Source organism: Penicillium soppii (assembly GCF_028829465.1).
Source record: "Penicillium soppii strain IBT 18220 chromosome Unknown utg000001l, whole genome shotgun sequence".
In the NCBI taxonomy this organism is placed as follows: Eukaryota; Fungi; Ascomycota; class Eurotiomycetes; order Eurotiales; family Aspergillaceae; genus Penicillium; species Penicillium soppii.
Genome location: NW_026643231.1, coordinates 2,510,562 through 2,533,736, shown reverse-complemented (window position 1 = coordinate 2,533,736; position 23,175 = coordinate 2,510,562). Strand labels below are relative to the sequence as shown.

Here is a 23,175-nt window from a genome sequence, read left to right as displayed (position 1 = left end):
GAAGTGAAGACACTCTCTGATTCAATCACTTATATCACACTAACATGTCCACATAACAAAATTCGCTATTATACCGTGTAATATACTCCAGATGATAGTATTAAACCACTCCCATGGCCGCAAGATTGTAGTCATAAAAATAATCCGATACTTATAACTGTGGTTATGCTGGTGGGCACTTAGTTTCTTGTTATTCTTATTTGTCATCGATATGGAAACCGTTTATTCTCTTATAATAAAATATAGGGCCGTTGGCAGAACCGTGGGGGTCCCCCCTCGAATAGGAATTCACCGCAGAGATTCTACATTAAGCTACGGCTTTTTGTCGGCGGACACTAAAGGATGGTGGGGACGTATCGTTTTTGGTTCGACTGATTAGTCGATCCCTTGGTATCGATACAGCCCTAGTTACGATTTTTGGCCAATTTTGCTTAACTTCTGAGTAAAACCCTGCCCATCATTGGATATTGATTGATTTTTCCAGTACAGGAATGGAAGGTAGCATTGACGTCCGATTGGGGTAAGGAATGCATGATGCGTTGGCTTTGCGCTCGGACCGCTAGTTCGAGGAACTGTGGGGTAAAATTATTCACACTTCTATCAGTAAACCATCTCATCCCCCCTCGAGATAAAGCAATGTTTATTTGAATCATGGCTCAGCGACAACTCGCAAGGCGAACAGCATCCCTGCTCCAGCTATCTCAGAACTTTCGCACTCAAGGCACTTTCATAGATTCTGGGGTAGGGAGACGGTGTCTGGGAGCACCCAGGGAAATATCTTACGTGCGTCCATCCCATCTGGGACCCCTGGTAATCACATAACCTGACCATGTCCCCTCTATAGACACCTCGGCATCAGCGAACCTTTGACGAACGAACCGTGAGACCGATTTCTGAGTTTCTCACGGACAAATTTCACCGTCAACATGATTATCTACGGATCAGCGTAACGGAACGGTGTAATCTGCGGTGTCTGTACTGCATGCCCGAGGAAGGGATAGACCTGTCGCCACAGCCCCAGCTGTTGACCTCACCAGAAATTGTTTACTTATCATCACTCTTCGTCTCTCAGGGCGTTACAAAGATCCGTCTGACGGGCGGGGAGCCAACCGTACGGAAGGACATTGTCCCCTTGATGCAAGAAATTGGCAAACTACGGCAAGACGGGCTACGAGAGCTTTGCCTCACCACAAACGGGATTTCACTACACCGAAAGCTAGACCAGATGGTAGAAGCAGGTCTAACAGGCGTGAATCTGAGTCTAGACACTCTAGATCCATTCCAGTTTCAGCTCATGACCCGACGGAGTGGATTTGAGGCAGTGATGAAGAGCATAGGTCGTATACTGGAAATGAACCAGACCGGCGCTAGTATCAAGCTGAAGATCAATTGCGTTGTGATGCGCGGCTTGAACGATCGCGAGATCATACCATTTGTCGAGATGTGTCGTGAGAAGCCTATCGAGGTGCGCTTTATTGAGTATATGCCCTTCGATGGGAATAAGTGGAATAGGGGCAAGATGTTCACGTATCGGGAGATGCTAGCGGTGATCCGAGAGAAATATCCGACATTGGTGAAGCTTGACGATCACAAAAATGATACTAGCAAGACATATCAAGTACCTGGATTTAAGGGCCATATTGGATTCATTACCAGCATGACCCACAATTTCTGCGGCACCTGCAACCGGCTCAGAATCACGAGTGACGGCAATTTGAAAGTATGTCTCTTTGGCAGTTCTGAGGTTTCGCTGCGAGATATCATCCGGAAGGAAAATCATGGGCTGCCTATCGACGAGGAAGCCTTAGAAAGACTAGGTCTCCAGCAGACTGTGCAGACCGCTGCCCGTCTCGGTGACAATGAGGGTCTAGCTAGCGAACGAGAGCGTGGAGTCCTGGATATCATCGGCATGGCCGTGAAGCGCAAGAAGGCGAAACATGCTGGCATGGATGAGCTGAAGGAAATGAAGAACCGTCCCATGATTCTCATTGGGGGGTAGGCATGCTTTTTCTTGTTATGATTGGATGATATATGACCTGTATATTTTTCATGCACCTGGATGAAAAATACTAATTGACATCGGGATATTTGGTTTTACGTACTTATAAAATCGTGTTTCGGGCGTGATCTTCTGGGATTTAGGCTGATAACCTAATAGATAGTATACCGGTCCCATCACGGCCATTACCGGCTCTCGGGCCGATCAACGCTATACTTTCTCTCCCTGGTCAAGTATTTCCCACACACTTCTCTTTACGTAGGGTTCGTACCAAGTTTGTCTCTATCACAGCAAGCACACTGGCACCGGTGCCATAGGCCCAGTATCGCACAATGGCAACAAAACACAAACTCGAACTCTCCCTACGACATCTAATCCTGACCTCCTACATCTTACTCCCACACCGCCCGCATGACCAAAACTACCGAAAAATCAGAGATAAAACGACTCACCACTGCTACCTACTCAGTCTCCTTCTCGAACTCCCGGCCCTGGGAACTTCTCGCAAAAGGCCCAAATACTCCCAAAGGCGACGTTACGTTTCAGCGTTACCCGTGTCGCCGGCATCATGGCCGCCTAGTGCACTCCAGACACGATCCCACTATGCCATCCAGGCATCTGCATCACAGGCGTGGAAGTTGGCGTGGAACTCGTCAGGTCAGATAAGAACTGTCCGCAGGATCACGACGATATGGAAACCATAGCAACCGTAGGCTCTCGTGAGTTCTCTCAGTCGCACGTGTGCGGAGATGGAACCTATAATAGCTACGATAGGCGCGGAGTTTGACAGTATACGATAAGCTCAAGGCTGTGAATAAGGGGATAGTGATCGAGGGTGCGCGGCTGATAAAGAAACAAGGCCCAAGGGCGGTCATTGGGTACGTGAGAAGGAAGATGATAGAAAATGAAGCTTCTCCCCAATCAGATTAGATGATATACCTAGATGAGAACGTAACTAATTACTCATGTCCAGCCCTGCGCCACATACCACCTTATCGATCCCGGCTCAAAAATTTAGAATTCTCGTTAATGTACATTCCATTGTTATTCTTCCCCATCTTTTTCTATATGCTGATACCCCAAGGGAAAACGAATAACAAGATTTTGAATCGAATGGTACAGAGTGGCCTCTAGTCTGCGTTTTAAGCACCATTCGCAACCCCTCTCCCTAGGTGAGTATGGGGTCTTGGATTCGTATTAGAACACCATTTGAACTTCACTTTTCTTGCAGCATGAACACACGCAAACCCAATGATGTAACATACCCTTAACTGACGCATGTTCTAGAGATAGACCTATACCTAGATAGCCAAAGAATCTTGGAACGATGCGTTGGCTAGGGCAGAACCATGGAATGAATCAATCCAGATTTAGAGTTCCGGAGAACCTTGGCATCGGACGCTTGAACCCAATTGTTGCCCACTAATTCAACAGGTGGGGAACTGAACGGCGGGGTATGCCCGAAGGATACTACCTACCGTTTATCGGACCAATACGCACTCTAGGTCTTCTGTCGATAGATCGTACTGCGTTTCATTTCAGTAGGGCCGAGAGTAAGCGGGGTAAAGATTTTTTTCGATCCCTCATTATTCGCTCCTGCTAAAACCTGAACAGTCAATCTTTCACTAAACATCTAGGGTCCTACTATAGTCAGACACAGACTAGACTAGGGGCATAGCTTGGTCTATTTCCCCACCCGCGATATCCGGTGCCTCATTGTATTAGTCCTCTAGTAATGATATCATCTCGCTAAGAAACTCCAAAAAGCTTTGACACCGCAATCCATTCTCTTACCCATAGACCGCATGAAGCCAGGGTAAGTCTCCGTGGCCACCCGACTGCTGTTGGACCGTATCGAGTGGGGATATAGAGTTCCCCGCACGAGTTACGCAATTGATAAAGGTCGGTAAGCCCACTATGATTGCTATACGCCTTTGAACGGTCGCTACTAAGAGCAAAACTTTTCAATCATGTCTGCCCTCCGCACACTCATCGTGGTGGCTTTTCTGCCTCTGATAAATCTTACCAACGCGGAAAGGATTCTTGGGGCATATATCTTCCAGCGCCACGGGGACCGTACAGCTAAATCCTGGCCACCTGCTAAATTGACCAACCTGGGTTACAGTCAAGAGTATATGACTGGTACCTTTTTTCATGATCGTTATATCTCGTCAGACTCCTCCTATCAGATCGATGGGATCAGTACCGACATAGTCAACTTGGCCCAGGTTACTGCGAGTACTCCGCAGGATGATGTTATCGAAAACTCAGGAGAGGGGTTCCTGCAAGGCCTCTACCCTCCTGTCGGCTCTCTTGCCACCGAGACTCTCCGCAACGGATCAACAGTTCAATCCCCGATGAATGGCTATCAGCTGATCCCAATGTCAGACGTGAAGTCCGGCAGCGGGAGTGAGGACAACCTGTGGCTCCAGGGCACATCTTCCTGCAACAATGCCAAAGTCAGTAGCAATAATTACTTCTCCTCGAACTCCTTTAAGAGCCTCTTATCGTCCACCAACGAGCTTTACCAGTCTCTTGAACCGCTAGTCAACCAGACATTCAGCTCCGCTGAGCTGAACTACAAGAATGGATACACCATATGGGATTTACTCCATGTGGCTTTGATTCACAACTCCACCACGACGTTCCCCTCATCCAGCCTTCTCAATGATCAGCTAATGCAAGAGCTTTTTCATCTCGCGAGCGAGCACGAGTTTAACCTAGCATACAATAGTTCAGATCAGATCCGTGCTGTCGCTGGTATGACACTTGCTGGCGAAGTTCTTGCAGCTTTGAACGAGACAATTACGTCTAACGGCAAGTCGAAATTGAACATTCAGTTCGGTGCTTATGCCACTTTCTTGTCTTATTTCGGCCTGGCCGGGCTCAACACCGCAGATGAGAACTTCACTGGTATACCTGACTACGCTTCTTCCATGGCATGGGAGCTTGTGACAAACAATACTGGCACTGGGATGCCCTCCACGTCAGATATCAATGTTCGTTTCATGTTCCACAATGGAACTAGTGGTGAGGGCTCGACAAATCTGAAGGGTTACCCACTTTTCGGACAATCGATGCTCGAGCTCCCTTGGACGCAGTTTGTGGACAAGTCAAACAAGTTCGCCATTTCATCGCAGCAGCAATGGTGTCAGGCCTGTGGGAATACAACTGGAGTCTGTGGCTCAACTTCTAATGACACCGGCGGGGATAGTTCATCCTCCAGTCCATCGTCTGGGTCTTCTTCGGACACGGGAATGAATTCAGGAGTGGCAGGTGTCATAGGTGCAATGGTGGCCTTGGGTGTTCTTATGGGCTTGTTGCTACTCGGCATGTTCGTCTTTGGCCTACGGCTCATACCAAAGAGTGCGCTGACCAGTGTTCGTCGAGGGTCGCATACTTCTACTTCATCAGCAATGAAGACGATAGCGTAGCGAGTTACGATATGAAAGGGATTATGAATAGTATGGTATATCCTCGTGCTTAGTTTTTATCTTCATGCGGAACCTTATCTTTGTCACTCTGTGCTTATTTTGGACATCATACTCTCCTCTACAAAGGCATTTTGTGTTGTGATAAGCACGTGATGAGATAACAGCCCTACTTTTACACCCGAGCCAGTAAATATTTTAAGGGGACTTTCAAGACGGAACTCATACGTCAGTTGTTGCTCACCGGTCCTGGCCAGCCAAATGCTTTCAAATTAAGAAATATAGCGCTTGAATTTATGTAGCCGTTGAAGCTGCGAGACATGATTCAACGCTGCTTGAACAACTTATTTGGCTACTAACACATTCATCAGCATGGGAATAGGGGTGCTCAACGACCGTAAATACCAAATAGCCATCAAAATCAAATGAACGACTGCGTTGAGACCCATACCTCTGTCGTAACACTAACAAGGTGACTACGTGTCTCCAGGTGGACTATAAGAGAGTCTATCATCCGATACAGACTAATTTCTCTGAAATCATTTCTTTGCCCATTACGAAATGGATGCTCCAAGGAACGTACCGGACCAAAATAATGAAGGAGGTCACCAGCCGACTGGACTGCCAATTCAGGTTGATAAAGGCCAACCAAAGGACGCTTCTGATCCCAAACCACGACAGGTAAGTTAGGTGCATCCCATACAGTATCAGACTTTGTGGCTGACTGCTGGCATTCTCCCTCCCGCAGCTGGAAACCGACCGAAAGAAACCTTGACGATTGAGCGCTTTCACCCATCTTGGCGACACTAGAAAATCTCGAACGCGACGATCCAAAACCCGCATTTCAAGCGGCTCGATACTCCGTGTTTCCATATTTCGCCCGCTACAGATTATTAGGCGGCCACAATGTATCATATTTATCTGATAGTTCTACCATAAAGGCCACAAACGACATGGGAGTTCAACAAGTATTCGGCTCAAATTTTGTGAATTAGATATAGCGAGAAAGATTTCCAATTTACGGAATGTGCACTATAGAAGCAAGCAATACAGTACCCCAGTCCACCATCTGCAGTTGACCATATAAATAAATTGCAATCTACTCAGCTGAATGAATATCTGATTCGAGACCCGCAATGCGCTTGCCATTTAGATGCAACAGCAGAAAATTTGAACCAGCCATATGATTGAACTGGCAATAGAGAACATCAAGGCCAACCACGTTGTGATAAGCATATTTGCTCCAAAGTTGACTTGGACACCATAGGTCTGCAAGTTATTCTTGACGACGGAAGCGAAAAGACCATACAGCACCATGACCAAGGTTGTGGCAGTCGTAATGAGCGTTGATGAAAGCTTGTTTGTCAGCATCTTTCTATGTTCTCCCTAGTATCACATACCGTGCAAAATATGGCAAGTAACTTGCTACCATTGGAAAAGAAAAACTTGCGACCAGCCAAGATTATGGTCAACGTGGTTGCCACAAACCCGGAAATATACAGACGGGTCAAACTCAGGGAAAGTGGACGGTAGCTGGAAATCGAACTTTGATCTATATCTGGAATCATGTCGCTGACTTTTACTGGCGTAGAGTCAAGCAGGGCAGATAGATCGAAAGCAAAAGACGTGCTGGGGTCGGAGCACACCATCTCGGAGCTATCCTGGGATTTACAGTAGCCCCAGAGGCCAACAAAATAGTATCGAGGCAGGTGTGACTTCAAGTCGTGTACTTGGGCATGAATCATGCTGCTGACAGCCGACGTTGCCCCGTTGATTGCTTCATTTGCGCTAGTATCGACGCTAGACGCCACGCCTTCGACGGCCTTTTTTCCCCCACTCTCGATACGCGCACTGTCAATATCGGATGAGTCCCGACTTTGCAAATCACGAAGCTTTGGGAACTCTTTCAGGTCTACCTGCAGATTGCTTAGCGAATTGGTTAGAATGGAAGTTTTCTGGGCGTATCTCACTTTTAAAAAATGTAAACCCCTTGGTGAAGAAGACGACGAACATCCGACAAAGACAAAAGATAGGCAGACTAGAACCGCGAGGGACAATGACAATGCCGTTGTCGAAACTAGCGAATCAAATCTGGTCTTGGTGGAAAGCTTCATGATTCAGAAGCGAGAAGCGAATGGAGCGTCTCTTAGTCGACTATGACCTTGACATCTGGGAAACATCTGAGAACCATGTTGTATCGCAATTCAAGGGAACCTTATAAATCTCAAGAAATGGGCAGCTTATTCCTCGTGGCCAGTGTTCGGCAGACCAGATTACTGAGGCCGGCGCAATTTTCCACCTCTATGGGCAGTGGATAAATGTGGCAGATAAACTATTAGCAGGAATGAACTTTTCCTAACATACAACGGTAGTTGAGGACAGACAGAAAACTGGCTGCATTGACCGCTGGAATAGAAGGGTAGGTAATTTCAAGTGATAAGGTTGACGAAGTTAGATTTTTGACTCACATTTATTCCTAAATAGATTCAATAACCAAGCTAGTATAAAGACTTCTGCATGGAGTGTCCCTCGATATCTGAATAGTCTCTTTTGTCACTCCTTACACCGGCTCTTCTGTAAATCACGGATGACTTGTTCTGGCTCCCATCATGTCACCTTCCAGGCAGTTGGAAATTGAACTTTGGAAGCGCAGGCAGTTGGAAGTTGAACATTGGGAGCGAAGATTATACGACTATCAAGAACGTCATTTCGAGCTATCTGCTAGAGTGCATATTTCTCACCTCGTCTTCGAGACTGGGTTCAGAAGACGGATGGACGGCCGGCAAAATATCCGCCGATTGAAACAAATGATGAAAATTCAAGGATCATCATGGAATTTGGTCGGGGGCCGGTTAAGCCGAGAGAAAGGCAGCTTCGAGATGTGGATGACATCAAGGACATTTTGAACAAGTTTTTCAATCAGCAATATTCGAATGGGGTTCTTACGAATCTTGCATGTTATTTGGAACCAAAGCTGGACCGATCGGATATCGAGCGCCTAAAGATTTTCGTAAATTCGAGAACAGGCCGTGCCTTGCACCTCAGAAGATGTTCCTTTGCTCTAGAGGAACACAGAATCTGGATAGAGTTCAACAAGGCTGTCAACAAAATATAACTAGAGAGCCGCAAAAGCCTACAGGACAGGAAGCATTTTCGTCTTGGCTGGCGACAGTGTTGCCAACAGCCCCGAAAATTTTCACAGAACAATATATCCAAAGAGCTGTGTTAAATGTAAATCATAAGTGGAGGTGGGTCTTGAGAGCAGCGCCTTCTTAATACAGAGCCAATGAGCAAGGTCATTGTGGCATTGCCCGTTTCTTGCGCGCTGGGTTGTTCTGGATGGTAGAAACCTGCCTTTCCTTGCACAGTTCATCTAGACGAGCTTGCATGTTCTCCAGGGTTTCCTCTAATTCTTGGATCTTGTATTTGAGAGCTGTGGTTTCGCTCAGTAATGTCGCGTTTTCGGTCAATACGTCGACAAAGCCATCCTGTGTAATGCCATTGATAAAGTGTTCGATTTTCCTATCAGTCTGGTTAACATGCTGGTATGCTCACTTGGAAAGCAGGCTCCGACTCCAGGAAGGTACCGCAGCAGGGATCTGCCAGACTACTAAGGAGGCTGTGGAACTCACTTGATTCGCTTGTTAAGGCTGCCAATCTCAAAGTCAGCACAATAAGGCCAGCCACTGTAATGTACGGTGGGAGCTCACTCTTGGTTTTGCTGGGTTGACCGCGAAGATTGCAAAGATTGCTCTGCTGCTGTGAACTTCATTTCAGCCACCATTCATCCTGTGCGTGGGCCGTGACCACAAATGATGGTACCTTTCTCATCCTTGGCACGGGATGCTAGATCAGGATTTCCTTTGAGGCGAGACGATGTTATTCTTGTTGGTTGTTGCTCTTCCTCTGGAGGCATCAAGCTTGCGAATTGTGCTTCGTAACCATCTAGAAAGAACGCGACAAATTTTAACGAACGTTCAGGAAAGTTCAGAATAGAGAGGACGAGGAGGAGGTCGGGGAAAGAGAGGAACGTGGGTGGAAGAATGCACCATTTCATGCGCGTGGTGGATTCGCGTTATTGCAGGCACTGAAGGGGCCAGGCGCGGCAGAAAAGAAAAGGGGAAAAATCAAAAATAGATAACAATGAAAATTGGAGACCAAAAGGGCATCGGAAGAGTTAAAAATTCTTCCACTGTACTTGTACAGAAAAGAACTCTGAAGTAGGATATGTCCCCATGAGGTGTGGTGCATGCCGAGTCACCTCAAAGCAGTAATTACATTTGGCAGGCAGAGTGCGATCTTGATTCTACCAAAAAGTGGTTAAACAGGGGGGCTAAGAAGTGAGGTTAAGAAGAGCGGTTAAGAAGCGTGGTTAAGAAGCGTGGTTAAGAAGCGTGGTTAAGAAGCGTGGTTAAGAAGCGTGGTTAAGAAGCGTGGTTAAGAAGCGTGGTTAAGAAGCGTGGTTAAGAAGTGTTGATTATTAAGTGATGCTTCAGTGTTCATGTTATTGAGGGGAGTTGATTGTGTGTTGTGTTGCATGTTATCTAATATACAAGTAGGCTGGTGAACAGGTATATATATGTATGCACGTGATCCCAGCCTCATTATTATCTCAGTAACCGGGATATTTCAACAAAAGGGTTAACAACAAACGGTTAACAACAAACGGTTAACAACAAACGGTTAACAACAAACGGTTAACAACAAACGGTTAACAACAAACGGTTAACAACAAACGGTTAACAACAAAGGGCGAATTGTTAGAAATTTATCGAAGGATGATGGTACATGCTCTTGGTTCTCCCCCCCAGATTAGTTCGACCGATGCAAGACCACACTTCACCGAACGAATGGGCTAAAACAGTCCGGTCTTGCCCGCGCCCCGGGCAATCAACATTTCAAGAAAAAGGAAAAGGTGAAACCATCTGATAGAAATACTGGCATTGCGGGAATCTCTGCATAAATTTACTGAGCCAGTAACTGAAAATCTGCAGCGTGCAACCATTCTTCCTCAAATTTTCAACAACAATGTATAGAATTTTGAAGCGGCAATACATACTATCTTTCCTCTATCGATCGATTCGCAAATCTCGGTCATTGGCAGAATGCCCATCGTCATCTTGTGATGCATGCAGCAAATTATCCAAGCGCACAGATGTGAGTACCAATAACAATGTGTTATCCTCCACTATAATGATATTGACGCCCTAAAGTTAAGCCCTGCAACTGTACCTCGGGAATCCCCGGGTGCAATGATGGACTCTCTGTTGCAGGGCTATCTTCCCAAGTTCAAGCCACATCCTCTGGGGTGGGAGGTAGAGTCTCTTATGTCCTTGAGCCCTGCACAACAGATGTGCTACTACAATGGGAAACTCTTTGGCGGATATATTGCTCTGTTGATGGACCAAATTCTTGCAGATTCCTGTAAGAATGCGGTGACAGCCACCTTGAACACGTCCTACCTCCAATCGGTCCCACCAACGGCGCCGATACTACTTCGTGCATGGCCCGATAGGGTTGAAGGTCGCAAGATTTACTTAAAAGGATCTCTCCAGATCCCAGGAAAGACTTCGCAAAATTGGGTTGACGCGATCAAAACGGAAGCTTTGTTTATAAGGCCAAAAGATTGGGAATAATGATCAACGTTTTGCATCATATCATGTATCCACTTAGTATGCTCAGTTTGGCTTACTTGTTTGGGAAGTCGTGATCTACGCAACAATGAAGCCTTCCAGTACTGTATCAAAGAACTATTTACTTATTTCCAGCGTGGGGTTGGAGTTACTATTATCTTTGCGTGTGTGTCAGCGACTCTACTGCAAGGCCTCCGCATTAATTGTCGTCTATTTATATTATTAACTGATCGGCGTATCCTCAGATTGTTTCGGAATCCTATGTCTGTCCTGCCGCTAATCCCTGACTACGATACTAAATGCAAAGTTATGTGCGGGCGTTGAACGCAGGGTCTGTGAAGTCTAGGCCGAGGTTGTCCATCGTTTCTAATAGATCATCGACAGATATTTTCTATACCAAATAGAACTTTGTAAGCGTCGTAGATACCTTTTCAATCAACTTCAAGAGACAGCTTACAAGGACCATATCTTCTGCATCCTCGAGTGAGAAACGCGTTAACTTGTTGACTGACTCTTGACTTCGAACAAAGTCTTTCATCCATCGGTCAATGGCGCTTAGATCCCATTGACCATTGGCGAATTTCAAATATGGGTATTGCTTGGTTGTACATATGATAGTTCGTTCGATGGCGGCGAGAGAACGATCGTATCCTCGACGCAGAAGCAGGCCCTGGACCGACTTGGGACGGATGCATCGGGCCACGAAGTAGATCGTGATCAGAATTTCCTCATTCGACCAGTTTAACATGATAAACCCATTTTTCACCCTCGCAGGTGCTTCCCGTTCGGCCAATTTATACGGTTTCTCAAGTGGCAAAAGCCTCTTCAATGAAGGCAGTTTAATGAGGGCTTGCAATGAACTTTCGGCTTACCTTGCTGTACTGCATAGGTTGCAGTGCAACATTGCGACGGCAAAGACGACCGATCCAATTGTCCTCACTTGCTCCCAGAAAAGCCTGTTCATTCAGAGGAACCGTTTCTTCCTCAATAACGACTTGTAGGTCCCCATTTATTTCCTGCTCGTTGAGGTGCTTGTCCATGTTTGGCTTTAACAGCTTCGTCCGCCATTAGGTGTTTCTAACGAATTCCGATCCATTCCCAGTCATCAAGTTTAGGTGGCATTAGCAAATGCCCGTTGCACGGCCGACGCCCCGGTCTAGAATAAGTCTCACCAGCGCTGACTTTGGTAGCTATCTCTAGATAACGATAAGCAGTAGCCAATAGGCGGCAATAAAGAGCCTACTACATGTATTACCGCATTGCACTCAGAGAACCCGACCGCCGTGGACACGCTAACGGGCTGGTATCGCATCAAATGAAACCTCTTTCTATAAACTAGCTTGAAGACTAAAAGCTTCGCAAATCAACCTTGACATGCCCATGGTTGCGTTCCTTGGCGATGGCATATGCTGTCTGACCATTCGAATCTTTCAGTCGTTTTTTGACACCACGCTGATTGGCCAACAAGTGTACAATCTCATAATGCCCATTAGCCGCAGCCCACCAGAAAGATGTCCTCTTCTGATCATCCATCGCATTCACATTTATATCGGGATGCTCCAATAACATTCTGGCAACTTTAAGCCTACCTTGAGCTGACGCGAATATGAGCGGAGTAAAGGAGTGACGGTCTCGGTCATTGATTAGCAAACTTTCTTCATAACTGAGAAGAAGACGGATAATGTCGACATGCTCCATAATGATCGCAATCTGAAGTGGCGACACCCCTGATGGGCTTTTTTGGTTAATGTCGGCTGAATTTTCCAAGAGAAATTCCACGACTGGAAACTGTCCTGCGCGACATGCCGACCAAAGTGGCGGTAGTGCATCGGTAGATTGAGGGCTTATATGAAGCCCCGGCTGTCGGAAGAGGACTTTGACCAAGCCTAATGAACCATTTGCAGCAGCATTTGCCAACGGTGTCTGGCCCAACCTGTCGGCGCAATTCAGATCCAGATTCATTTGTTGCAAGAGCAGCTCAACCAGTTTTGCGTCGCAATTGTCCACCGCATACCAGATTGCGGTGCGTCCATTCTTATCTCGATAATTTAGGTTGATGTATGGACTCAAAAGCAAGGCTTCAATGATAAGCAGCCTTTTGTTGATCGGGAGTAAACGACCGTATCCTTTGACAGCCAGAAGCAACGGAGTTTCCTGTCCGTCGTTGGAACAGTTGACATCAACTCGCGGATTCCGTACAAGCATTTGAATCGCCCCATAGTCGCCAATTTCTACCGCTATATGCAGTGGTGTTTGGCCATGATGATCGCAGATGTTGACATTTGTCCGCTCATCGGACAAGAGAAGCTGGAAGATATAAGATTGGTTGCAAGCTAGTGCGGTTGTAATGGGCGCATTCCCATCCAGGGATTGGTTATTGATATCAATATTTGGCAGACTGATGAGTCGTTCGACAATTTTGACGCTTCCATGCAGGACTGCGATCGAGAAGGCACTTTCTCCCAAAGTATTACACTGTATGGCTTTCACTGAATGATAGCTTAATAGCAAATCAACAGCGTCTGCGTACCGCAACTGTGTAGCCAACATGAGAGGTGTAAAGCCAGAATACATTTCGTTGATATCTGCCTTTTCCCAACCCAGAGAGTGCTGGAGGATGCCTAAGCTTCTATGTTCGATCGCCCAGTGAATTGGCGGGGAATCTTGAAAGTCTATGCAATCAAAGAGGCTCTTTCTGAAGATGACGTTAAATTCTCGAGACGTAAGACACAAAGTTCGAAGGCCTTTCTCGTCGGTAAACTTGCCAACCCAGAGAAGGATTTCCAGTGGAAGTCCCAAAAGCGGCATCTTCGCAGAGATCGTGGACTTGAGGTGGCACGACTGGTCTAGAGAGTTGGTAGTAACAGGAGGTTCCAAAGTGATGAGAATTAAAAATTCGTGACGTGATTTGGAAAGGGGATCTCTCTCTAAAATACTAAGCTGTGTGGATGCGGATTCTCATTGCCGGCATCGAGCCACCTGACTCCTAGGAACTTTAGTTCTTGCGCTAGGATCAAGGTTTGGGTACAAAATCGTGAACTATGCATGATGTGTTGTTGACCCTGACAGAAGGCTGCTAGTTACCTGGGAATGGAAATCTGATTCCTGGGGCTCAACTATGGGTTCCTGGGAGTGTATGTGCTCTCAGGAATACCCGTGTCGCTCCTGGAACCTTAATATCATGCTCCTAGGAGACCTGATAGCGATCCTGGAAGCCATTGATCTCCTAGGAATCTTTAAAGGCTTGGATTTTCTGGCTTCCCACGCATTAATCTGATGGGGCTGACTGAAGGGCTCTAATGTGCCCCTACGCTAGGTAAATTTGTAATTTTACCAAGAGCAGAGTGGATTGCGGTCTACTATAGATCAGGCCTAGTTTCTACTCAAGGCCCAGGGAAAATCCAGGTCACGTCCTGCCACATTTTGCCAATGCCTGATTTGTCCCACGATGAGCCTTCACATATCATCAAATTTAGATTTCACGCATCAGAACTCATGATGCCAGGACAAAAGGATTGCTGTTTTCTGCGATGCTTTGATCTTCTGTGTCATCTGAACCGGGGATGTTCGTTTTGACAACCAAGGTCCCACGTTTCTCGTATTGCCTCGCAAGTTCATCCGTCGTTTTTCGGATTGGTATTGGGTGGCTCAAGTCCTTTCTCGGTCAGCATTGTCAACATTATGGCACTGAAAGAAACAGTGAGATTAACACACCAGCTGGTTTGCAGATAGCGGCCACCCTTCCGACTTGGAAGTCAGAGTAAAGATCTGGCCGGTCTTCCTTATTCATACAACAAGCTGAACATCAGCATCGCATTGCGTAGAGTATTCGAATGTCTTTTTAAAGAGTGTCTCCTTTCTGCGTTGCACTTTCTGATAAGCCCTCCTCGCGCGACTCGTCTTTTGGACGTGTTGAAAGGCCGGTGTCGGCGAGGAAGGACTTGTTGACGCGGAATTGCTCATTAGCAGTCTTTATTCTTGGGTTCTGGGGGTACTGCGCAATCGAGGAGCGGGCATAACTGAGTCGATGCTTTTAATTTATGGGACCATTGAGCGTTCCTTACGAAAGAATCGAGAAGACAAACGAGGTACTGATATGTCCTCGGTCACATTTTATTCGGTCGCCATTTATGATAGTGTAATGGCCTCGGTCATAGGCAATAATCGGGTCGTCGAACCCAGCCACCTGGACACCGCCAGGTGGCTGGGTTCGACGACCCGATTATCCTCTAAAATGAGGGCGGTCACGTAGGCAATGCGGTTTTTTTCCCATTTTCTCCTTTTTCCCATTTTTTTTTTTTTTTTTTTTGGGCTTGGTCCCCGACCGCTTTTGAGCCCGTTGCGGTCGAACGTATACATCAGTAAAAGCATTCCTTCAGCGTCTTGGAACCCACATATCTGCTCTAGATCTTTCATGGCCCTCTCCTACATCCATATTGCACCAAACTCCTTTGAGAACAATAAGGATCTTACATGCAGGCAGAAGACGTGTGTATCAATTTCAAAACACTCTAAATTTCCAGATCTCTCGTCCCTAGTTTTTGAAACTTTAATTGTATATTCTAGAAGTAATAAACGAAGTGTAGGCTCCTAAGCAAACCCTGATTCGAGGGATATTAGCATAGTTTGGGATATATACGTATGTAGCAGTTGTACATTACGAGACCCTGCAACAACCTGAGTCGGTGGGCACACGGCCCGTAGTATTGTAATTAACATTGTACTGAAAATATGGTATTAGTTTGTCATGAAAATCTGCTTCTTACACAGCCACAGATTGCCCGCACAGCCACTCGCATTTGTATTGCCAAATTTCCATTCTGGTACCACTATAACGAGTATGTTTCAAAACAATACATATTGGTCGTAAGTATTGAGTTTTGGTCCGAGCATATGTAGCCATTCATGAGTATTGGTTGTTGACTGAATGTGTACATCAAACTCATCGAAGTATACTCTGAATATTCAAGATTTCGACTCAAGTGTACATTCTGTGGGTTGCCACATGGATATTGACACCCACTGGATACAAAATTGCTCAACGGTGTCTATCATCTGAGTGTGTAAGCAGCTCCGGGCACTCTTGGGCTTCTAGAAATAAATAGCTCCTTGTCCTCTACGGCGAGCTCTGGCAGGTCTTCCGATTCCCCTATCAGACACGATGCACTCTCAATCTACTCGAGATATGTGCTTTTCATGTGACTTGTTCCACAAGAGATGCGAAAGATTGACCCAGAACTGTCTCCTCATTGAGGGAGTGCAGTCTGTCACTTGCGCATTTGCACTTCTTGATCTACTTCGTAGATTCAACCATGAGCAAAGCTCTACTGTACGCAATTTATTTAGATTTTGCAGTAGTTGCGGCACTTACTGGAGAAGAAAATGCTCAAGGTCCCAAGTATCCGCGGGTCTTTGTTCGGATTTCTACGTCAACAGGTCAGGATGCAAAAACACTGTTCACTAACGATGGCTCTGTTGCCTGAATCAACTGTAGTATGTATGAACTCCCGACCCAGAATGGTGTAGGAGGGCTGTATCAATAACAAGTCCTTATCACTTAGGTCTCGGGTTTCATTATCGTTTTCCTCATCTGGAAATTCGATAGACGAGTTTTAGGTTTGACCGAGATTTCTAAGTCGGGGGTCGATAGAATCCAGTTTCATTGCGTTTGAATCACCAGAATGCTTCACTGCACGCGAGGGATACCTTCGATGGCGCTCGGCGTCGCTCCTTGTATTCTTGATTTGGTGAGGTCGGCCCAGCCTCTGGCTTCTTCGGATATTCGATGTGCGCTTCACATGCTGGTCAGAGAGGTTTGAGTGGTTGTCTTTGCTGGCGGGGGTTTCGGTCTGCTTGGAAGTCTCCCGGACATAACGTTGTTTGACTGCGCTCAGAGTTCTTCCAGGAAATAAGTCGCGGATACGACTCCATGGCAGTTTCTGAGAGTCTCTCAGCTTCAGTAATCGACTGTCATCTTCGACGGACCACTTCCTGCGCGTGATAGTTTGCCGTGCTTGTACGGTCGTGGCTTGTCGAACAGGATCCCCTATTACTGTGGCGCTTGTTGCAATGATACCGTAAGCGTGCTGTAGCGTTTTTGTTGCAACCTGAAGCACCGCGAGATTTTCTTTGACAATATCGGCATCGGCGAGATCATCAGAGAACTTGGCCTCAGCAGTGGCCAGGCTGTAAAACCGCTTCAGATATCGGATCGCATTCCCAAGCCCAGCGAGGTTATCTACATAACCCTCTTCGCTTTCAAATGACGAACCTTCGGCTTTTGGTTGACTCGTTCGTCTTCTGCGTGACTTGGTTGCATTCATGGCGGTTGATTTCAAGCAACGGGGTCGTTTCGGGTAAGAACTGTTTAGGTCTTCCCAGGCACACTTGCTTCCGTTTGCAGTAAGATTCCTGTTGTCATCATCCTCAAAGACGTCGAAGACTCTCGTTGTTCCAGGTCCATCTAGGCCAGTCACGGAGGGAGTACTACTGACTCGAGAGGAAGGATAAAGCGCGACCTCCTGGGGGTAATCGGGGTAATTATTGGCGGCTGATGCATCGCTTTGATAGACAGTAGGCGAAATAGATGGAGAGAGCCGCCCAACTTCCGATGCTGGAGATATCGTATTAACTCAAAAGGTGTTGAAGCAAATGTCAAGAATGTAACCTACCCATGTCCTCTGCCCTGTGCTCTTCTTGTGGCACATTGTTCTCCAGGTTGTAATAACCTCCTTCGCAACTTTCTCCTGAGGCATTGAGTTTCTCTGTCACAACAACGGTTTGGGTTCCGGAACAAATTGAAGAACACCTTTGCGGGGACTTCGTTGTTGGCGGCTGCCAGAAACTCTGATGATTCAGTGTGACCATGGCGAAAGCAAAGATATTTGAATAGAGAAGAGTTGGAGTAGAAGATAGCGAGACAGGGTTTGAAAGGTTGTACAAGGCAATCCAGAAAGGAGGTATCCTTGGGACTATTTATATTTCAGGCCTCATTGTCACTTTATGCCCGTTGCATTATGAAGCGTAATACAAGAAGATCGGCACAGTTTTTGGCTCCGTCGTAAACGCAATATGGAAATGAGACCACCTACGTTATCGGTGCAACTTCTCGGCCCTTTGCTGTGGCCAATTAAACTCGCTCAATCTCGTTGTGGATCGACTGGATCCCAGGAACAATAACATGGTGTTGACCATGTGGCGAGCTTCCAGGGCACGCGAGAATGTTTGGCCGATTGTGGCAGTATACGATGGGCCTGGGATCGAGCCAGCCCCGGATATAGAGAATCGGGACACTAACGGAATTTATGTTTGGGTTATTGAATGGACAGCGGGACAGAGCCTGCATGTTGAAGCGAAGAGTGGATGGTGAATTGTAAAGATGATGAGATGGTCAATCTCTCACACAAGTTGAAAGACCCTGTTGAGCCGACCAACTGGAAGTTTACAGAGTGAAAGTTACTGTAGCAACGGGAGAATGCGCCATTTCCTAGTCATCGCTCCTAGGAGTAGGCAGCAGTGCGGATATCGTCGAAGGTTTTGAAAGAACGATGATGCAAGTTGAGATCGAACGGGCCGATCAGTCTGAGCACTGGGGTGAGCGATCAGGTTGCTCAGTGAGCTGCTCAGGGTCGTTCCGTGAGCTGCTCAGGGCGGCAGGGTGACTAACTCACCCTGTGCTCCGGGAGCCGATCACTTCCCGAGGCGGCAGTTTTACCGTCACCTAGATTACAATTTGATGGTTCGATTAACCAGTTAACTGTATTTTAATAAGGTGAAGCTACAAACAGTAAACCATAATTCACGATATGTAGATAATTGCAAGCAAAGTGTTAGAGCTGGGTTAACAGAGCAATTTCTTGAAATCATCACCAAAGTCCAAGGGCAACACCGTATGCATTTGTTGGTCGCTCAGTCATACATTTGTTCTTTTGTCATCTGAGCTATGGCCGAGGGATTTTTCATAACACGCGTATGGAATGGAAATATGCACATCAACCTTTTGATATTTTCTTCGATTAGTGTTAACGAGATTGGCAAGAGGGAGGAAGGGGAGGGGGTACATCTATGAGTGTTTCAGGAGAGAATTGTGCCTCAATCACACGAAGCGAGCCGGATTTTTGACGAACCACTGTGATATGTACTGCTTCGAGCAGGCCGAACTTTCGAGCAGCACGTAACAAAAGACCAAACATAACGACTTGATCAGGCAGCTTATAACCTAAAGTGGAAGACAAGTTGGAAACTTGGATATATAAATGCGATAATGTGGGATAATTGAACTTGGTGATTTAAATATTACAGCGGAAGGCTTTATCATCTACGACTATGTACCTTGTCCACATTGCGCTTTTGCGCCTTAGAAACATTACACCAATACCCTATGTCCGGTTAACACCGATAGAGTAGAAAATTATCGATGCACAATTTTCAGGATAATAGAATATTCTAATTGCTCGAAAATTTCAGGCTATGAATTTTACTATCACTTGAATTATAGTGCCTCTTAAAATTTGCGCGTTCTAATTTTCCCGAAGGTCAAATATTCCAGACACAAAAATTTGGAGGGGTCTTTTTTTCAACCTCCTTTAAATTTAAGCTCTTTAAATTTCACTTCTATCGTTATCCTCGAAAAATGGCTTTCCAGGAAGATGCCTTTCAGGAACGGCAGAGCTGCTACAGAGGGAGAGCAAAGATATACTTGCATCATTTCTAAATAGATAACATGGGGCCCCGAACTATCCGAGATTCTCATGTGGACCGTCTAGATAGAGTCTTTCAGTCGGAGGGGCTTTCTCGTCTGAACCCTGATAATTATGTGAAGGTCTCGATAAGCAATGATGTTCTTCAACAAGCTCTGGCTGCCCAGAATGAAACTGAGGCCTTCCTAAACGGCCCATTGCAGCTTTTAAACCTCCCAGATGAAGTGCGGTTAGATATTTTGCATGGTAATCACCGGGTTTTAGCTGCAATCAAGAGGTCTGCACGATGGTGGGTGGCTGAATTTTATAGTGACGGTAAGACTTTACCTCTGTTTCTTTGATATGTAAAATTACTTACATCACAAAGATATGAGGTCCGAAATAAAACAGGGGATCAGAGATGAGCATCTAAATGACCAGCCATATTGTGATGGCGATATTTACCGGAACGTGCGGCACTATGAAAGAATTGGAGATGTTGATTCAGAGCTCAGGTGGAGGGGCAGATTCAGCAAAGGAGTGCATCATGAACTTGCACGAATGGAAAAAGACTTCAAGAGAATTAAAAGGGCTTTGGATAGGTTATTGCCCTTCTTGGGTTTATGGGAGACCATTAAACTGTCTTATCTTGGCCGATGGCTATCAGTGAAGTGTCCTGAGGCAGGTCAGTCCGTTCATATAAACTGAACGCTACTGACTTTACCATTCAGGAGATCACTCGGTACTTAGGGTACATCCACGATCAGTGGTCATTCATCATGGAGGGCTATTCGCCAGAGCTACTAGACACTGATACGGTGAAGGAGGTGGAGACGCTTATGCCTCAACTATCTCTACATGACAGGGCCATAATCCAGGACAAGATATGGAGACGGAAGATCTTCAGACAATTAGAGTCTGATGAAGATCGTGCCCAGATATTAGACAGAATTACTCGAGTCAGTGGGAGGGTACTATCATTCTATACCTTCACCAGAGATTTCATCTATTTTGAGGCCTGTATGGTCACTCTCAAAAGCTTGCAACCTGAGGGGTATGGTGGAAGTATGCTTGGGGGGTTTTCGGAATGTTATACGCGAGATCAAGCTGGCTCATATAACGTTCAAGTTGCCGAAGACAGATTTGAACGTCATGACGAACATGAGGACAGCATGAATATATGCTATCGACAGCTTTTCCTTGCCACCATGCGTGACTTTCCGACTCTTACCAACCTCAGGCCCTATCAAGATGACAAAAAGGGGAAGGTCAAGCCATCTGGGGTTGAGTCAGAAAGACTTATCAACCTAGCCCAGTTAGCTGTCAAGCTGGGTTTCAAGAATGAGCAGATTTTAACCTTGCACACACAAGCTGCGGTTGACCGATATCGAATCGTCACTCAAGAGTTTCTCAACCAGCTGCAGCCTCTGGATCGATATCATGTTGATACCGAGACTAACATAAGCATCGCTCGGAACGTGTCCGATAGAATCAGCAACTCGGCTATTCAAATGTCTGTAGAAGAAGCAAAACTCACTACGGACCTAGAAAATCTACCAAAGAAATTTCGTTGTAGTCGACCATCTTACAAGAGGTACCTAAGCGATCGACAGCTCTTATTTCTCGGAAACATCTACCAACAAGAAATGATTCCAAGGTCATATGCCACCTCATTTGCAATACAGCGCGATATATTTCTCTCATTCTTCGGCGAAACCAATCCATATTTTGAGGCAGCAGAAGATGAGTTATTTAGTAGCTCTGATTCTCCTGAAAATAACAATAATTCCGAGGGATGTGTTACACAGTATTGGGGAAACGAAGGAAGCGACACAAATGAGCATGAGCGCCAAGGACAACAAAATGAGGCTCAAAATGAAACGGAACATCAGGTGCATGAGTATTATGGAGGTTTTCAGCCGAATTTAAGTGAAAGTGTCGAGAGCGATGATCCAATAAGCCAGCCACAAGCGCATCAATCAAGAGCCGATTCCTGGGAAACCCGCTCCATATCAACACTATCGAATTTCTGGGCTGTGGATGATCAATTAAAGTCACTTAGCCCCTCAACAATTCCTTCGGTCTTTATCAATGACGTACTTTCGAAAACTGGGGATATCTTGCTCTATTCCTGGCAAACCAGGCAGTACGCGCAGTTGTCAAGCAGGCCCCAAGATGAACATTTATTTCATACAAAGGTGCAGCTACTGGCACACCAGCATCAAATGTTCATATCAATAGGTCGTGATAGGCCACGCCTAGTCCTTTTTAAAAACCTCTACGATGTGGCGATGCGTGAAAAGTTGATTCTAGTCGGACCAAAACATGATCGAATGGGGTTGAGTAGCAATCTAATGTCTCAATTTCAGAATGGTGTTTTTGATTTTCTTGATAGTTTCAACTTGCACGAATAAATCGCTTGAGCTCCAATTATCTGTTCACTATTCATAATCATGTAAAACTAACCCTCGGACCTTCATAACAGGTACAACTAAGCATCCTTCAGTGGCTGCATATGATATGAAGACATGCTAGTAAAGAATTAGTGATGATAGTGAGTGGAGCCCATTGTGATCACGTACCTGCAATAGCGCTTGTATTGTTGCTGTCGCAGTTGTAGAAATAAACGCACGTAGACTATCGCTACCGTGGGAGAGACTTGCATGAGAAGCCTGAAGGTCATGAGTAGAGAGCCCTGGCTCGAGGACTTTGCAAACCATGATACCAATAGACTTGATATCAAACTGCTCGGACCCTTGATGTCGCTCCAGCAGACAGGATGCTATATTCGCTGTTCAAGATTAGTCTCAGTCATTATCTTTGTTGTCGTCACTCACCAATCTTTACCCTACCCTGCGATGATATAAACACGTTGTCATAAGTGAGGGCGGTATGGCAAATACCAAGATCTCGATGAATATACCAAAGTCCATGTAAGAGCTACATGAATATCAGTGAGCAAGATGTACATTTTGTTTGCTTTTATAGCTCACCTCTTTGCAAATGAAAGCGAGATCAGACTCTTTTAGTTGCATGCCAGACTGAAGTTGCTCCAATGAGAGATCCATAAGCTCGTACGCTAGATACAGAGTTCTAGACTGTTCGAATGCGTCAAGGAGATTCACAACATTTGGGTGACTGATCATCTTCAGATGGCACGTTTTGTCAATACCGCTCGTCTTATACTCTTTCATTGCAACTACCACTCCCGGGGAGTCCGTGACGTAGGCTAGGCAGGTTTTTCCCGGCTTCCCTCCTTCTTTGAACTTTTGATATTTTATCCAGGGTGTTTGATCCTTGCAAAATAATGGCATTTGGCGTTTAGGGCGCGGCTCATCAGCCTGGGCGGTCCTCTTGACTGGAAGCTGGAACCATCGCGCCGGCAAATGACTCTTTTGAAGGCGTCCCACTTCCCTATATTGGGGCTGACTGAC

At 46.0% G+C, this 23,175-nt stretch overlaps 10 protein-coding genes across 10 annotated transcripts; 4 read left to right on the top strand and 6 right to left on the bottom strand.

Moving 5' to 3' along the window:
* Nucleotides 1–651: 651 nt before the first annotated feature.
* N7529_000956 (uncharacterized protein) lies at nt 652–1,999 on the top strand (the record flags this gene model as incomplete). The annotated part of the gene is made up of 2 exons (XM_057236487.1): nt 652–783; nt 845–1,999. The coding sequence occupies 2 exons, from the start codon at nt 652–654 to the stop codon at nt 1,997–1,999; spliced, it is 1,287 nt and encodes a 428-aa protein (XP_057103290.1).
* Nucleotides 2,000–3,969: 1,970 nt separating this feature from the next.
* On the top strand, nt 3,970–5,433 carry N7529_000955 (uncharacterized protein; the record flags this gene model as incomplete). The annotated part of the gene is made up of 1 exon (XM_057236486.1): nt 3,970–5,433. The coding sequence occupies one exon, from the start codon at nt 3,970–3,972 to the stop codon at nt 5,431–5,433; it is 1,464 nt and encodes a 487-aa protein (XP_057103289.1).
* Nucleotides 5,434–5,991: 558 nt separating this feature from the next.
* On the top strand, nt 5,992–6,240 carry N7529_000954 (uncharacterized protein; the record flags this gene model as incomplete). Its single annotated transcript, XM_057236485.1, has 2 exons — nt 5,992–6,111; nt 6,142–6,240. The coding sequence occupies 2 exons, from the start codon at nt 5,992–5,994 to the stop codon at nt 6,238–6,240; spliced, it is 219 nt and encodes a 72-aa protein (XP_057103288.1).
* Nucleotides 6,241–6,579: 339 nt separating this feature from the next.
* On the bottom strand, nt 6,580–7,346 carry N7529_000953 (SUR7/PalI family protein; the record flags this gene model as incomplete). Its single annotated transcript, XM_057236484.1, has 2 exons — nt 6,580–6,786; nt 6,831–7,346. Coding segments are annotated over 2 exons (723 nt in total), but the record flags the coding sequence as incomplete, so codon positions are not given.
* Nucleotides 7,347–8,726: 1,380 nt separating this feature from the next.
* On the bottom strand, nt 8,727–9,487 carry N7529_000952 (uncharacterized protein; the record flags this gene model as incomplete). The annotated part of the gene is made up of 4 exons (XM_057236483.1): nt 8,727–8,952; nt 9,063–9,080; nt 9,141–9,189; nt 9,253–9,487. 4 exons carry the CDS (start codon nt 9,485–9,487, stop codon nt 8,727–8,729), a joined length of 528 nt encoding a protein of 175 aa, XP_057103286.1.
* A 1,883-nt stretch (nt 9,488–11,370) lies between these two features.
* Nucleotides 11,371–12,103, bottom strand: N7529_000951 (uncharacterized protein; the record flags this gene model as incomplete). Its single annotated transcript, XM_057236482.1, has 3 exons — nt 11,371–11,454; nt 11,521–11,886; nt 11,936–12,103. 3 exons carry the CDS (start codon nt 12,101–12,103, stop codon nt 11,371–11,373), a joined length of 618 nt encoding a protein of 205 aa, XP_057103285.1.
* A 307-nt stretch (nt 12,104–12,410) lies between these two features.
* On the bottom strand, nt 12,411–13,871 carry N7529_000950 (ankyrin repeat domain-containing protein; the record flags this gene model as incomplete). Its single annotated transcript, XM_057236481.1, has 1 exon — nt 12,411–13,871. The coding sequence occupies one exon, from the start codon at nt 13,869–13,871 to the stop codon at nt 12,411–12,413; it is 1,461 nt and encodes a 486-aa protein (XP_057103284.1).
* A 2,804-nt stretch (nt 13,872–16,675) lies between these two features.
* On the bottom strand, nt 16,676–17,930 carry N7529_000949 (SANT/Myb-like DNA-binding domain-containing protein; the record flags this gene model as incomplete). Its single annotated transcript, XM_057236480.1, has 2 exons — nt 16,676–17,676; nt 17,735–17,930. 2 exons carry the CDS (start codon nt 17,928–17,930, stop codon nt 16,676–16,678), a joined length of 1,197 nt encoding a protein of 398 aa, XP_057103283.1.
* Nucleotides 17,931–20,520: 2,590 nt separating this feature from the next.
* N7529_000948 (uncharacterized protein) lies at nt 20,521–22,155 on the top strand (the record flags this gene model as incomplete). The annotated part of the gene is made up of 1 exon (XM_057236479.1): nt 20,521–22,155. The coding sequence occupies one exon, from the start codon at nt 20,521–20,523 to the stop codon at nt 22,153–22,155; it is 1,635 nt and encodes a 544-aa protein (XP_057103282.1).
* On the bottom strand, nt 22,093–23,055 carry N7529_000947 (uncharacterized protein; the record flags this gene model as incomplete). The annotated part of the gene is made up of 5 exons (XM_057236478.1): nt 22,093–22,159; nt 22,208–22,272; nt 22,324–22,532; nt 22,579–22,681; nt 22,735–23,055. The coding sequence occupies 5 exons, from the start codon at nt 23,053–23,055 to the stop codon at nt 22,093–22,095; spliced, it is 765 nt and encodes a 254-aa protein (XP_057103281.1).
* Nucleotides 23,056–23,175: the final 120 nt, after the last annotated feature.